At 38.7% G+C, this 17340-nt stretch overlaps 1 protein-coding gene and 1 pseudogene across 2 annotated transcripts; both read right to left on the bottom strand.

Moving 5' to 3' along the window:
* Positions 1 to 2803: 2803 nt before the first annotated feature.
* On the bottom strand, positions 2804 to 4540 carry LOC307020149 (sialidase-3-like). The gene is made up of 2 exons (XM_079651317.1): positions 4237 to 4540; positions 2804 to 4122 (listed from the first exon to the last, which is right to left on the bottom strand). The coding sequence occupies exons 1-2, from the start codon at positions 4453 to 4455 to the stop codon at positions 3199 to 3201; spliced, it is 1143 nt and encodes a 380-aa protein (XP_079507443.1). The 5' UTR covers positions 4456 to 4540; the 3' UTR covers positions 2804 to 3198.
* Positions 4541 to 6881: 2341 nt separating this feature from the next.
* LOC307018750 (sialidase-3-like) lies at positions 6882 to 7724 on the bottom strand (annotated as a pseudogene). Its single transcript has 2 exons — positions 7382 to 7724; positions 6882 to 7136 (listed from the first exon to the last, which is right to left on the bottom strand). The product of its transcript is annotated as a sialidase-3-like (transcript).
* Between the last annotated feature and the right edge of the window lie 9616 nt (positions 7725 to 17340).

Below are 17340 nucleotides of genomic sequence, written 5' to 3'. Positions count from 1 at the left end.
GTCAACCAACAATTCTTACAATCTCATAATTACATTGACATTGTTATATATTTTTTAACCAATATCATTTATTAAAAACACAACTAACTTCCATATGTTTTCTTTAACTGGCAAAAAACAGTCTCTCCCCTTTGTGTGTGTGTGTGTATCTCACTCACTGACTTGAGTCGCAATGCTTGTTACAATACGCAATTTGATTGGCTAAGCATCATCACATGAGATGATTAACAACATGTGCAGTTCATCTTTGACTTTCCTGGGTAACCTAACTCTTTAAAGGCTACAAAAGCCATGATTCATCAAAATGGAATAGTTCTCAATCATTTACCGTGTATATGTCTCAGGGATGATGGAGAGGGAAGGCAGGTTAACAAGAGGGAGGTCTTTTGGTGATTTAGAAAAAAAGCAGGATGCTGACCTCTCTCATCCCCCTCAAATAGCCTACAGCTGGTAGACCAAACCACCTTGCCATCAACATTCATTAAATAGCAACCGGGTTTGGCATCCTCTTCAAAAGTGGTCCCTGACTTATCATCCATGTCCATGTCATTACCTCAGACCTTTTTCTTTAATAATGTTTTAATCCCCAGTGTGGAAACCCTTGAATGTCTCCCAAAGGTAAGGCTTGTAATGAAGGGTTTTTGCTGATGGTTGAATTATTCCAGATTGCTTATTTTCTCTCATTCTACTTCTCTTCTTATTTCCCCTGATCCTCCTCCCGAGCAACCAAGTTGAATTCACTATTAAAAGGCATTCATATATCAGAGGCCATCTTTTGGCACCTCTCCTCGAGGGCTCTGGTTTTGCCTGGAGGTCATCATTGTTCCCCTGGAGTATGTTGTTCTTTGCTTGGACTAAGTTATTATTCTCCTGAAGTACTTGTTGTCTGTAGACGCTGGAGACATTTTGGAAACGGGGCCAAAGAGGTTCAAGGTTCCAGTTGTTGACCTCTTTTGCATACATTATTTACCTGCAGATCTGTGTTGTTTTTCTAAGGTTCTCTTTTTTTTACTGGACGAGGCTTGTTATCATACTACAGTATAGGCGCCCGTATTCCAGTTTTATTTGTATCGATTTTGAGATATGCATTCCTCCATAGGAGCATATTTTGTTCAGGCAGACTCCTGAAGTGGCAGATTGGCATCAGCTGCTTTATTCATGCGTCCCTAAAAGTGGATTATATATTTGTTGTTTGGCTGCCAGCTCACTATATCGTGCAGTCATTGTTTTCTCTACAGGGCCTAAAGATCAGGCAATAAAGCTTGACAAAAATGTTATCCTGTATCTTGCAAGTACGTGCATATTTTTCAATAGTTCTGAACAGTCACATATATTTAAATGACCGCAAACCAACTACCACATACAGTAAAACATAATTGTTTTCCCACGTTACTGTTTATGAATTGAATACAGGAAACAGAAGTTTTCTTTGATTCAGGATTTTCCCTTCTCTAATAAGTAAACCATCTGTAAAGGTTTTGTTTTTTCACCATGAATACCTTGACATTTGATTCATTTATCATTCATAGTTTTCTGGGAGGTTAGCATATTCATTATGGCAGAAGTTATTCATCAAGCTCAACACCAGCTCAACACCACGCTATTTGGAAGACTAAAGTTTTCCAAATAGCTCAGATTAATACGTTATTCCCAAGTCTATCTCTACAATTACAGTCGGTGTTAAGGAAACTTATTACAGGATTTTTCTTTTTTACTTGGAGGAATGCCAGGAAAGCATGTTTACTTCAGAAATGAATCATCCCATTGAATGTTGTTGACATTTGCATATATGGTTGTTATGTCATTACAACCATTTACTACAATTAAAAATGGAACATCAGGCCGGATGAATGTCAAAAACCTACTGCATAACAGTCAAAACATGAAAATTAGAGAAGAAATTAAAAGGCAAAATTAGTAGGATTTAAGAGCAGCAACATAATATGTCAATAAGCAAAAGTTGGAAAAACCAATGCGTATATTTCCTGGCATTTTTCTTGACCTAAAAGTACATATGGTCTAATCTAAGTTAAAATCACCAAATCAATTAGGAATCAAACCAGATGTTACAAATCCCAGACTTTCAAAATGTATTTTTAAGTGGAAATGCCCATATAGAAAAAGCAGTATAGGAACCATTTTTCTTTGAAATGTTTGCCTGTTCTGCAAAACTTGTTCCCATTTCTTTGAACAGATTCAACTTTGTGTTGTCAGCACTACTCAGTTTACTGACGCTAAGCTTTTCAACTGCTTCCTTTAGCTGAGTATGTGCCTTATCAGAGGCAGAAAAATACATGATGGCATTATCTGTCACAAACGAGCTGAGGACCGAAATGCAACACACGGGAAACCAGGGATAGTCGGTAACCAGCTTTATTGAAGGCAGTAGGCTGGTAGGAGACAAAACGGCAGATAGTAGAAAAAGGGCTGGTCGGGGACAGACGAGGGTTCCAGGAAAAAGCAAGACGGGAGTAGTAGGTACAGACCGGGTCAGGGAGCAGGCGAGGCAGGCAGGTCAGGGACAGGCAGAGTCGAAACCGGGAGAGCAATCTGGAGGGTAATGCAGGAAAGACTGGAATGCTGCAAAGTACGATCTGGCACTGAGGTGAAAGTGAAGTGGGCCTAAATACTAATGGAGCTGATGGGTGTAACAGAGTGAGAGAGAGAGACAGGGTGTGACTACCAGGTTACTAAGGAATGTTAATGCAGAAAATAAGTGAGTGAGAAAGCAGACTGTGACATTATCTGCATAAAATGGATAACGTTATTACAGAAAAAATAAAATAAAACACTTATAAGGATATTTCTTTGTCAAAATGTATGTTTTATTAGTTGAATAATTGACACAAAGTGGTAAATAAAGGTCATACATGATAGATTTGGATGATGTGAATCATTAATACATTACATTTCATTTAACTGATGCTTTTATCAAAAGTGACTCACAATAAGTGCAATAAAGCATAAAGATACAAACAAAACAACGAGACAGCAGGTATATTCGCTTCAAATAAGCCAAACTATGGTGAGTGCTGGTGGATTAGTTTGTAATGGGCTAAATTAAATCCTTTAAGTGCTAATACTTTTTAGAGGTTATTAGGCATGTTAACTTTCTGCTATCCTGATACAACAGATTTTATATTCAGAAGTTATGAATGGGATTTCAGTGCAATAGAATTACACAACAGCCAGTTTGTTTTACTTTTTAATGGCCTGCTTGACCTCGTTGTAGCTAAACATCTCAAAGGCAATCTGTTCAGTGTAGTTCTTCTTTCCACACTCCATAAGACATGCAAACCAACCCTCATCAATGTAAGCCAGGTCTGAGTAACCACTGAATCCACAGTTAATGACACAGGGAGCGCTCCATGCACTTGGGTCTTGTGGAGATTTATTCACATACACTCCTAATTTTGATCTTTTGGATTTATCACTCGGGTGGGTGAAGAGCAGCCACTTGTTTTGGTTCTGGCTCGATTCCCTCCCTGTAATGCCATCTTGATCTGGAAATGAGACAACACTTCCTTGACAGCCACCTTTTGTTTCTACAAGATTTTTCCTACAGCTCAGCTTGGAAAAATCCTCTCCGTTGCTATCACTGATTTCTTCTTCACGATATCTTCCCTTAGTGCGTGCATTGCAGTAGATGAGGCTGTTGCCCGAATGGTCAAAATATTCTGCCATTTGACATTCAAGTGACTCATTTTTAAGCATCGTGCCAAATTTCCATGTTTCACCCTCGTCGTCACTATACAGGGAGACTGCATATGGGGCACGGCTATTGGAAGATTTAGAAACATAAGCATGAACTGGGACGATCAATCTTCCACTCTCTGTTTGAAGACCATGGCCTGGCCCGACAGCAAATGTGGCCCACTTTTTGATTTCAACCAGCGAGTCCGTCAAATCCGTCACGTCGCTCCAACTTTGACCATTATCTGTAGTCTTAACATAGCAGAGACGAGCTTTGTTGTGGTTATTATCTATCTGCCACTGCTCTGTGCATTCGCCCTCGACACGGATGAAAAACAGGAAGAGTGTTTTGTTGTTCTTCTCATAAAGAGGGCACGGGTTCATAGGACGGTGAGAACATTTCTCGATCAGTGTTTTTTGCTCCGACCACTGAAAGAGATATTACGCAAAGTTAAAAATAATGAACATGTCATGGATGAGTGTTGAAACTTAGTATATATTCTCAATTGATATAATAGTAAAACAGTTGCTTGGCATAATTACCTTGATTGTCACTTCCATTTCCTCCTTCTTCACCTTTCCTGTCTTCATTACCAGCGCCTCTGTGCTAGAATCATCTTCATTCGTCCTCTTTTCTGCAAATGCCATTAAAATGTTTTCATCTCTATTGTAGAAAAGAGCAGGAATCCTGTACACCTCATTCTTGAAGATGGTTTCCTTTTTTTTCACTAGTTCTTTTTGAGAAGAGTGTGTGTTGCCCATAGTTGCATAAAATCGTACGGTTACTAAAAGAAGACGTGTAGCTTGCCTTTCCAGGATTATCCAAGTTTGCCTTCTCCTTTTTTTCAGGCTGATCTGTGAATAGGGGAGGAGCTTTTATGCACAACCGGATGTCTGGTGATAAGAGGAGGTTCATAGGTTCATTTCCTTCTTTCCCTCCGTTCTCTCAGTAAACAAACAAAGGGCAAACAGAAGAAAGACCAGTATCCATTTAATCCTATAACAGTGGTCAATCATTTAAAATGGCAGATACAAGAACGACTTTAAAGGTTAAATGAGTAGGATTTTCCTAAACATAATGAATGGATCGGTTTATTTCTTGACATGTGTTCTGGCCTAACAGTAAATAGGGTCTAGTCCTTGATAAAAAATCACCAAATCAATTAAAACCCAACCGCATGTTCCAAATCCCAGACTGTTAGCATGTTTTTCAAACGAATGACAACTGTACTTGGATATGTCCATGTGTTTTCAAGAAAATAACCTAACAGGAACCAATTTTACTTATGCAAGAATGTTCCCATTTCTTTGAACAGATTTAACTTTGTGTGGTCAGCACTCAATACTGCTCAGTTCACGTAACTTGCGCTAAAGCTTTTCTAATGCTTCCTGTAGCTGAGTATGTGCCTCATCAGAGGCAGAACAATACATGATGTTGTCATCTACATAATGGAAGTCAACATGTGGTACTTGCTACCTGTGTTGCAGAAGGAGAGAGCTACCATGTCACACCAATTTGTATGAATGTTTTGTCAGTCAATGTTTCACTAAGACCCACTCCCATATATATACCAAAATGGACAACAACATTTTAATTACCACTCTTATTCAAAGTAAATGCTGGAAAACAAAGGTCAGTCAGAGATGCTTAGTTAATTCTTCATTTCCACTTGTCCACTTCCTACACATACAGCAGTGTCTAAAACAGCAGCTCACTCTTTCAAATAAAAATTCTCAGCTCCTGCACCATAATATTTCAACATTGTGCAAAATGTAAGAGAAATGTATGTTTAAATCAGTAGGTCTTCCTCCATTCAAATCAAGGACAGCAATCAATACAAACATTATAAGAGGAGAAAGCGTGGTGGATTTAAATTAAGATGTAACAATGTTGTTCTTTTTTTCAGCCTTTTTGAAACCAAGTTGGTCCCATTGAGATCAAATATCGCTTATAGGGCAACCTGATCTGTGTTTGATGCAGAAGCACGTACCAGTTTTCATTTTCATTCCCGACTGAGCTATAGCACAGTGTGAGCTCTGCCCCACTACCAACCTCTGCACTCACCAGGGATGCATTGCTCTCTGCCTTGGAACAATGTTGGTAACTTGCACTGATTACTTTATCTGATGACATCAAGTAATACATGCTACAGGAAAAGTCCATAAGAGCTTGTTACATTTCACAGGGAAGTGATATATTTAGGAGTTTATTATGAATCAGTCTTACAGGAAACCTTATTCAACAATTTAATGTTTAACAAATGAGGGATGTGGAATTTATTATTGAAAGAGGTGACTTCTTGGATCAAAGAACATTATTAGGGGTAAAGGTAACTGTTGGTTAGTAAAGAAAAGAGTGTTCACTTTCATGGTTGGAGCAGAATCAAAGTTTGGTGAATCATTTACTGGTAGGAATGTCAGCAGGTTTTGGTCAGATTTTGATCACATGGGTCGGATGAAAGAAGGTCACCTTTTATCATATGATTGTATTTTTACGATTACAGTTATAGTAACATAAAAGAAACCCAGCTAGTTTCATATATTAGTGAACACGAGTCACCTTTGTATTTTCATTAAAACAAGGAAGAGATCTTATGCTGTTTGGTTTTTCAGTTAAACAACATACCTTATTCAGAAAAATGAAAAACAAAACTCCTAAGAACTTTTGTTTGTCAAAATGTATGTTTTATTCTTTGAGTAATTGACACAAAGTGGAAAGTAATAGACACCACATAAGTAGTACATGTAAGTTAATGTCATACATCATTTAAAAGTTGAAACAGCGGAAATATAAACAAAGAACAAGACCATTTGAGTTGATGTAAGTAATTATGACTTTGATTGATAATAATTAATACATTACATTTCATTTAGCAAACGCTTTTATCCAAAGCGACTTGCAATAAATGCAATAAAGCATACAGATAAAAACAGAACAAAAAGAAACTTGCAGGTATATTCGTTTCAAATAAGCCAAACTATTGTTAGTGCTGGTGCATTAGTTTATAATGGGCTAAACCCTTTAAGTGCTAACAATGTTTGGAGGTTTTTATTCTGGACCGAAGCCATGTTAACTTTCTGCTATCCTGATACAACACATTTTATATTCAGAAGTTATGAATGGGATTAAAGTGCAATAGTATAACACAACAGCCAGTTTGTTTTACCCTTCAATGGCCTGCCTGACATCATTTAAACATCTCAATGGCAATCTGTTCAGCGTAGTTCTCCTCTCCACACTCCATAAGATATGCAAACCAACCCTCATCAATGTAAGCAGGTCTGAGTAACCACTGGGTCCACACTTAATGACCCAGGGAGTGCTCCATGCACTTGGGTCTTGTGGAGATTTATTCACATACACTCCTAAATTCAATCTTTCGGGTTTATGACTCGGGTGGGTGAAGAGCAGCCACTTGTTTTGGTTCTGGCTCGATTCCCCCCTGCAATGTCATCTTGATCTGGAAATGAGACAACACCTGTTTCTACAAGATTTCTACTACCGCTCAGCTTGGAAAAAACCTCTCCTTTGTTATGACGGATGTCTTCTTCACGATAACTTCCCTTAGTTACTGCAGTAGATAAAGCTTTTCCCCTATCATCAGCAAACTCTGCCATTTGACATTCAAGTGACTCATTTTCAAGCATTGTGCCAAATGTCCCTGTTTCACCCTCGTCGTCACTATACAGGGGGACTGCATGCAGGGCAGGGAGTGAGCCAGAGCTAGAAACATAAGCAGGAACTGGGACAATCAATCTTCCACTCTCTGTTTGAAGACAATGGCCTGGCCCGATAGCAAATGTGGACAACTGTTGGATTTCATCCAGCGAGTCCGTCAAATCCGTTACGTCGCTCCAACTTTGACCATTATCTGTAGTCTTAACATAGCAGAGACGAGCTTTTTTGTGGCATTATCTATCTGCCACTGCTCTGTGCATGTGCATTTCACACGGATGAAAAACAGGAAGAGTGTTTTGTTGGTCTTCTCATAAAGAGGGCACGGGTTCATAGGACGGTGAGAACAGGACATTTCTCGATCAATGTTTTCTGCTCTGACCACTGAAAGAGATATTACCCAAAGGTTACAAATAATGAACATAGCATGGATGAGTTAAAAAAATAACCGTCACAATGGATATAACAGGAAAACAGTTGCTTGGCATAATTACCTCGATTGTCACTTCATGGTTTTCCTCGTTCTTCACCTTTGCTGTGCACGTTTTAAAATAAGGGAGGAGCTTTTAAACACAGGCCTGTTGAGTGATAAGTAGGGGTTGATATTTTTGTATTGGTTTTCTAAGAAAGCAGAAGAAAGTCCAGAAAAGAACAGAGAATGGGATAAACCAATAGGGTGAAAAATCTACTTATGCATATAACAGGAAATAATGAGGAACAGATTTCTCAGTTTTAGCCAGAATCATTTTTTCTCTTCATAAAAATGAATGTTGTATGCTATGAATTTGAAGAGGAGTAAACATGTACTGTTATTCAAAAAAGGCATTACATCTGGTCCAAATGTTTTGCCTATCCACACATGCTGATTTGTAAAATGATAATTGGAGTCATTGTTTAAGCTTTGCTTTTGCCTTTATGAATAATACATGTATGTATCTTAGATGGAGTACAACTTAAAAACAACAACATTGAAGGCAGTTGCCCTGCACTGGATGAAAGAAAAATGGAAATGTGTAGCTTCTGGAGTGCCATACAACGGTGTGCTGCACCATGTCCCAGCCTTCAGCCCATAAATATCACAAATATCCCCCTTTCCTCTTCTCCTCCCACTTCCCTGCTTCTCCTCCCCTTATAACCGCTCCACCCTGCTGCTCAGTATCCAGTGCTGCCTTCAGTGCTAATAAAAAGCTGACAGGTGCTGGAGACCCAAGCCAGGGAAACAAGAGTTGGAGGGATTATTAATGAGCTCTGACTTGATAACTCTTGAATATTTATGGATCAAACCAAGCTAATATTTCCAAGTACGAACACATCAAAAACTGCCATTAAATTCAAACTGACTGTTTAAACAGTTTTATGCTTTGGCAGGGGGAAACCTGAATCAGCGAAAAACCAACAGCTGTGAAGTGTTTTGAATGTGTTTGCAACCAATTTATTTCTCAGACCTCACATTATGGGTAGCGGGACAGAGTTGGACGGTTCTGTGTCCGCTGCAGTTGGGAAGAGTTAGAATTATTGGGATGACTTGGATGTTGGGTGTTGTGTTGATAAGCCTCCCATCTGAGCATGCAGCTAAGGACCACCCTATATGACTCAACTCTCATAAAAGCTCACTCCCCTCACCCACACTCGGTCGTTCCCCTGCTCTAATGTCAGCTCATGAACTTCTGTTTTCTTCCTTCGCTACCTTGTTCTCTTTTTTCAGTTCTTCTGTGTTCATCATGCTGGTGTTCATGAATGTTGTGCTCCATGAAAAAAAATCTGTTTAATAGATATTACATGTAATGGATTTTTTGGTGATTGTAGAAAATGAAAGGCTTTATCTTGTCACCAAGCACAGCTCAGCAGTTGGGAGTTACAATATATTAACTCAGAGGGGTGGGATAGGATGGGTTTATGAGATGCCATTTTAAAAGCAGTTCTCTAGGGTCATGCAAAAGAAGAGGGACCAGGGCACTAACAATCAATTTATATCGCCAAGATCAAAAGGGTGGAAGGGGCAAACATCATTAAGTGGGAAGAGGAGGACATCTGAGTGTAGCTGAGGTCTTTTGCACTGGCTTCCTGTCTGTCAAATAATTGATTTTGAAATACTGCTGCTGGTTTGTAAAGCATTGAATGGTTTAGGGCCAAATTACATTTCTGATCTCCCCAGAACTCTCAGTTCTTCAGGGACTGGTCTGCTTTCTGTCAGAACTAAACATGGAGAAGCAGCGTTTAGTTATTATGCTCCAAACATCTGGCACTAACTACCAGAAACCTGCAGGTCCTGCAACTCATACTCTTAAATCCAGGCTGGAGACTCATCGTATTATCTTTGTTTTATAATAACTGTTCTTAAAAGCAATTTCATAATGTGTTTCAGCTGCACTATTTCTTAATGTCTTTCCTTTTTGTTAAGCACTTTGAATTGCCTGGTGTTGAAAGGGTCTGTATAAATAAACCTGCCTTGCCTGGGCAAGCTGGCAGGCTTTGATTCATTTCATCATGTCTCAATCATGTCACTCTATATTTAGTTGTGTTACATCAGTTGGGACATCTTCTTTCACATAAAGTCTCATCAGTTAATTCCAAATGAATCATTTTCTTTCCTCCAGATTTTTTTTGGAGTCTTCTCTAGATTTGTACATTTTCATGATTCCTTGAATTTTGCTCTGACAGGCCTTTAAAGACCTTGTAAAGACAGGTGTGCGGCTTTCCAATTCATGCCCAATGAAAGATGTGTAACAGACGGACACAAATCAAGGTGAAGAGGGATAATTAACATAAATAGGAGGTACCTTTTTGACTGTTTCAATTGGTTTAGTTGTATGGGGGAGATGGGTAGCACAAGGTGAACCTGCAGTTGCCCACTGCTAATCCAGCATTGGTTATCAGGATATATATTAAACATTCTCAAGGTTTACAAAGCAGTATCGTAAAACCAAACATTCCAACCATCTTTGAGTGCTAATATAGGTCTGGGCTCATATTTAGACTTTCATACTACAAAAACTAAAACGTTGACTTTAATTAAATGTATTATGTCAACAGATTTCACATAACTTTACTAGGTTAGTTGAAAGCAACAATGTTAAGTTTTAATAAAAAAGATTAGGTTCAACTTAATAGTATTGCTTTTAACTAACCTAATACAGTTGTGTTACATTTGTTTACATAATACATTTAACTAAAGCCAACGGTTCAGTTTTTTCCGTGCACTCCCCTTAACTGCACGTCTCGTAAACCGACTGTAATTGCAGTCTGAACCACAGTAAATTGTTGATCCAGCTAAAGGTCAACATAACGTTGACATCAGAACACAGGAACAAATGTGTGGAACCAATCTTCAATAAATTCCAAACGTATTGACAACCTGTTACAGACATAAGTGAACATTCAGGCCCGAGTCGTCTGTGCAAGCTCAGCACAGCCCCCTTTGAACCATAATCCCCCAAAACACTCACTCACACAGCACAAGGCCTCAGTGGGCAGTATCACAACCACACACAATGTTAGGATTCACTTCAAAAACAACAAAGACACGAAAGAAAGAATATGCACATGTGCGGAGAAGAATACTCTTTCATAAAACCAAATTAAAGGACATGAAACAATTATGTCCCGACATATGGATGCCAGATTTGTAGCAGATTTCCAAATAATACAGATAACACGTCCTGTTTTCTAGAAAGGAAGGAGGGATGGGAGGGGAATAACAATGTGAGGAACTGCTGGTGACAGGCAGCCGCAGTAATGAGTCATCAGGTGGAACGCACACTAAATGCTTAACAAATGTTTTTTTATTCAGATTTTCTGCCAAAGCAAACGTGTAATAAAACTACACTAACACTGCTCTCAAATGCATTAGCATACAAATTAAATATCCCACTTTTGAGGGAAAGTTAATTGTAGACCAGACAGGGAGAAAGCATGTGATATTTGTTCTTGAGTGGAAAGCAGTGGAAATTGCAGACTTGCGTTAGAGTCCTGTTTTACAAAAGTAATTTTCTTGCAACGTTTATAATCATGAATGGTGGCAGTGTCATGTTTCAAATGTGTCCTGCAGGAATCATAGCATTCTACTGTCTAGGTCTGTCTTAACTGTGGTTTTTGTTTTGAGTAGAGAAACATGTAGAAAATCTCGTGCTGCAAATAGATCAAATATGTAATAATGATGTTGTTCACTTTGATCCCATTATTAGGAACGTATTTTTCTTCCATAACCAAGATGTACGCTATGTAGCTGGTGATTGCTTTTTATATTCAAAATGTGAGCAATGTGAAATAGATAGTGATGATATTTTTGAGAATTATCGCCTGAATCTGCAGCTCCTCTCTGTTGTTGTGATTGAGCTCTGAAAACCCACTGTGCACTACAAGCTCAGCACCAAGCAGCACACAGACACAGATGCAGACTTGCTGTTGGATAAAGTGGAGCATTAAGCAGCTAAAGAGACAGATATTTTCCTCAGGAGTTTTAAAGACAATAAAAAAGCGCTAAATAAAAGTTATGTCATTGTAGTTCTTCAACAAAAAGCTTTTAGTGATTTAAGTGACCAGCAGCAATTAAGAGTTCATCTCATTTATAGTGTATATATGTACAGTATGCATCTAACGCTTGAACTTTTACATTTAGCTTAAAGTGGATCTATCATGGTATATTTGAATAATATAGTGTAGGACCATACCTATATAAGGCATATTTATACTTTTTATTTTTCAAAATACCAAACAGATCATGCATTTTAGCCATTCCTCATTTCGCTCAATTTAACACTGTCTTTTCATGGGCTGATTCTGTGAGAACAGCACCATCTACAGGCCTGGCATATGTACTACAGCGTCTCCAGCGCTTTAGAATGGCAATGTCCGTGGCTGTCTCCTCCTGATTGGTGGAGTTGGCCCAATAGCCGTAGCGCCACTTCTGTGACGTCATAGAAGTGTTCAAATCTGGATCAGTCTGCATCAGATCCGTTGCAGCCCCTTTTTAAGAGATTTGGGTATGGAGGAAAATAGAGAGGGTTGTGTTTTCTGACACTTGGTGAGTTCCCTGGAACACCGGGGACACATATTCATGTATAAAAGACGTACAAAAGTGCATTTTGCATGATAGGTCACCTTTAAACAATGCAACAAAACAAATGAATATTGCATTAAACATGACTCAAATGAATGATAATGTTCCTGTATGTGTAAAATAAGTGACCCTTCGCAAGTTCTCCTATTAACTCATGAAAATATATACTGGCCAACAAAAAAACTAAAACACTGATCGGAGCTTTACCATTTATCCTGTGGATCACACATGTACTGATTTACTGTAAGAGTTGATGCTTTGAGACATCCTGTCCAGGTTTAAACCTTCCTCCACGTTGTGCACTATATTATGTAAAAGCCACACACATACACAAAGGCTTCTCATATCGGTAAGTTCTTCTCTATTCGCTGTCCAAGTAATTACACAACATTGAGTTTTTAAAGAAATTCAGCCACTTTATCTTCCAGAATGTATTGCTCTATAACTTTTGTGCTAAAGTACGTTTCACAGCTAGGCTTCGAAAGAAAAACAACTTTAACAGAGCGAGGCGGGATACCAATCTAATAGCACCCAATAACCAGAACAAAGCCTGTAATAGCTCCAGGTAACACCAAAGGCGTGGATTGAGGACTCAGCTATCCAAGTGTGTTTGCCTTTTGGGTTCGCTGGTTTAACTTTATATCACTTCAGAGGGGGAGCTCTGGGGCAAAGTGAGCCAGTGGGTAGAAATATGAAGGATCAGGGAAAGACACTGTATGAAAGGGATATTTATTTCAAAGCAAACATGATATACACGAACCAAATCAAGTGTGTTTTTTTACTGTATAATGTTCTATGGACAGGAACTTGTAAATTAAGATTTTTTTTTTGTAATTTAAGGGAGGGCAATGTCATGCTGTGTAATAAGCTACATCTTTATCCTGTTAAAGTTTATTAATTTGGCCCCAGCTTTCATCCCGAATTTATAGGCCTTCAACATGGCCAAATCCCAGAGGTAGGGCTTGTTGTACAGGGCTCACCCACTGTTAGCTATGTAAACAGCTGTACAACACACACACACACACACACACACACACACACACATGCACACGCACGCACGCATGCACGCACGCACACACACACACACACACACACACACACACACACACACACACACACACACACACACACACACACACACACACACACACACACACACACACACACACACACACATGCTGCAGAGAAAAGAAACAGTCAATCCATAGACACTCAGAGGAAAATAAATATTAAGTTTGACATATTTATACAGTATGTTATAAAAGGAAGAGTGTTAGTTGTAGTCAAATGTGTCATTTAAGCCAAATCGTACCCTTTTTTGTTCACAATCAATGGCAAATGTGGTTTAGCTGAAAAAAAAAAAAGATATTTCTGTGTATTTAAAAAAAATTAAAAAGGTCAGCTTTTCTTTAGCTTTCAATCAAATGAATCATGCCTTTCCTTGATAAAAAAAAAACGTTGGTCTTTGGTATAGATGCCTGTATATATATTTTTCGATATTTTATCGTAAAAAGTATTTTGCATTAAGTACAACTTTTAACTTGTTTTATTAGGTATTGTTTATTTGACAGTTCATTGGTGAGTATTTTTGACAAGGAAAGGTTAACTTAAGTTAACATTTCAAAACTGTATTTTTAGGCTACAAATGTTTGTTTCCATTACTCAGCAGAAATGTCTATTTGTCACATACTCACGACACATTATTGATCGCTCATATCTTCAGTGAAATGAAGGGTGGTGTACTTTTGAGGATGTGCAATTAAATATTTACTCAAATAAAAGCAAATCAGTGAGGGACTAGAATCAAAAATTATTATTTTGTTCTGCTGTAGGTTTTACATGTCTCATTGCCTCCCAACATCCTCCAGAAACGTACAAAAACATACATACATACAGACACACACACACACACACACACACACACACACACACACACACACACACACACACACACACACACACACACACACACACACACACACACACACACACACACACACACACACACACACACACACACACACACACACACACACACACACACACACACACACACACACAGTGAATGGACATGTTTTGACAGGTGGTCATCACTGGTTTACACTATAATAGCAGCCTGCTGAAGTTCCTCCGGGGAACGGAAGAAGAGACGGAAAGAGAACATATGTGTGTGTGTGTTTGTGTTATGTATATAACCAAATGACAGACAACATGAGCAAACACACACACACACACACACACACACACACACACACACACACACACACACACACACACACACACACACACACACACACACACACACACACACACACACACACACACACACACACACACACACACACACACACACACACCCACACACACACACAGACACACACCACACACACACACACACACATGGAATAAGTAAAGAGAGTTATTAGGGAAGAGGGAGGCTTATTTCAGTCACAATGCATCCAGTTGTCACCGAGCCTCGAGACCGAAAGCCTTTTTATTCTCTTTCAGTTTCATAAACCACCTTCGTATGTTTGCACAGCACATCTGGTGGACAGATGTCTATCTCTCCTCCATCTCTAATATTCTCTCCCTCTGTACTTTTCCCTCCCTTAAGGCAGGCCTGGTGTTAATCCCTCTCTCCTCCACCTGGTGCAGACCACCCACACACTGAGCGGTGCAGCGGCAGCCCACCAGCAGAGAGCAAGGTTGTGTGTGTGTTTATGTCTGTGTGTGTGTGTGTGTGTGTTACACAGCATCATGCCCACAAATGGAGAACTATACTTATGGCGGTAATGTTTCCCAAATTTCAGCTGACGGGAAATAAGCCCGTGAAACCATAAAAAAAGAAAATAACAATTTACTAAAAAATAGCTTAACGGGAAGTAATTACAAAACCACTTAAATTGTAAACAAATGCCTCTTTAGTAATAAATAAATGTTTAAGAAGGATGTTGCATAAACTCTTGCACAAATAGTAAGGTAGGTTTATTTGTATAACACATTTTAGGCCCCTTAAAGTTATATAAACAAGCATTGATACAGTAAAGAGAAAACAAATATATATAATATATAAACATTTGAAATAAACTAGATATAAATGATTGCATAGGTGCAGATTTTTAAAGAAAAATGACATGTTTAAATGACCTTGGTAAAAGCAGTGTAAAAAAAAGAACTCAGGGTTGTGGTAGACCTCAGATGTTTTGGAAGTTTATTCTAGATCTACGAGGCATACAAATAAAAACTGTTTCCGCACGCTCGATTCTGACCCTTGAGACAATAAGCAACCCTCTGCCAGATAATCTCAGAGCTCCGAGTGGCTTTCCCGAAGCAACACATCAGACATGTATTCTTGCCTCGAGCCATTCAGAGCTTTGAAGGTCAGTATAATATTTTGAAGTAAATCCTTTGATGCATTGGGAGTCAGTGAAATGCTTTGAGAACTGGGTGATGTGATACTTCCTTGGTGTTAGTGGGAACTCCAGCTGCAGCGTTCTAAATAAGTTGCAGTTGTCGGGTTATTTTAGTTTTTTACATAGACTTGTAAAGACACTGTTGCTCTTCTTCCAGAGAAAGCTGAAACAGACCAGGCTCAAACAGGAACTGCTAGGAAAATTCTACCGTTCAATTACTAGAGCACCCTGACGAGCTTCATCACTGTGTGGTACGCCAGCTGCAAAGATCTGAAAAAGGTGGTGAAGGTGGTGAAGGTGGTGAAGGTGGTGAAGGTGGTGAAGCGCTTCGTCAGGACGGAGCCTCGACAGCATTTACACCACTGTGGAAGAAGGCCAGCAGCATTATCACAGACGCCACACACACTCCCTGTTTAAAACGCAAACAGTTCAGGACTTCACACACAAACAGACTGAAGTACGGGTCCCTCCCTAGAGCTGTGGCAACACTCTTATCCTTCCCCCTCTCAGAACACAGTATAATAACTGTGAACATACACATACAAAAGTACACCCTACAGAGTCTGCAACCAAAAATATTAAAAGGTAATTTTTTTAGGAATTGAAGGAGATTTTTTTGAAATCTTTTTTATTAACAACCACTTATAATTACATTTTGTAGTTTCTTAAATTTGTAATGAAGTACATTAACATTTGATTTAATCTAATTAGTGCCTTCTTATTGCTGCTACTACTGCTTTTACTTATTTGTGCCTATTTCTTTTACTGCATTGACAGAAACGTAAGCAATTTCGTTATACCTTAGTATGATGACATGTCTTGTAAATGGACAAAAAGAAAAGAACAGGTTTTTTAAGTCAGTCAACTTTATTGTCAATCTTTCAGTTTGTGATGTACAGACAGAGAGATCGAAATACCGTTTCCCACAATCCCGAATACAAAAACAAATATATATAAAAGTATGTATGCAAATATGTATATAATATACACAATCAAAACACACATTTATGCACACATTTAGACCTAAATAAAAGCACAACAATCAATATATACAAAATAACAGTCACTTCAATATCTTTGAGAATGTAGTATGAGTCAGTTTGAGTCCAGCTATATTTCTGAATTAGTAGCGTGCCAATTTTTTAATTCCTGATATTGTGAGTTTTTAAATATAGGTCAGAGTCCAGAACTATAACAAGATTTCTCCCATAGTCAGATATTTCGAACAATAGTGGTGCAAGATGAGCACCAACACATGTTCTTATTTGCCAGCCAATGCACTTAAAATAAATTCCTAATGCAGACCTAGTAGATATGTGTTATTAAATATTGACTTGAGTACATTTCAGATTGTTCACAAAATGTCGTCTGAACACGGCCCACAGAGCAGAGTTTTTGGCAGATAATATCTGTTAGATGTTTGCAAGATCAGACTGTCCCCGTCTCAAGTCCTAATCAAAGAATGATGTCACCATATCATGTGCAACAGGTGATCTGAA

This window comes from Notothenia rossii (genome assembly GCF_949606895.1).
Source record: "Notothenia rossii genome assembly, chromosome: 1".
Lineage (NCBI taxonomy): Eukaryota > Metazoa > Chordata > Actinopteri > Perciformes > Nototheniidae > Notothenia > Notothenia rossii.
The sequence above is the reverse complement of the archived record's forward strand: the minus strand, read 5'-3'. Positions and strand labels throughout refer to the sequence as shown.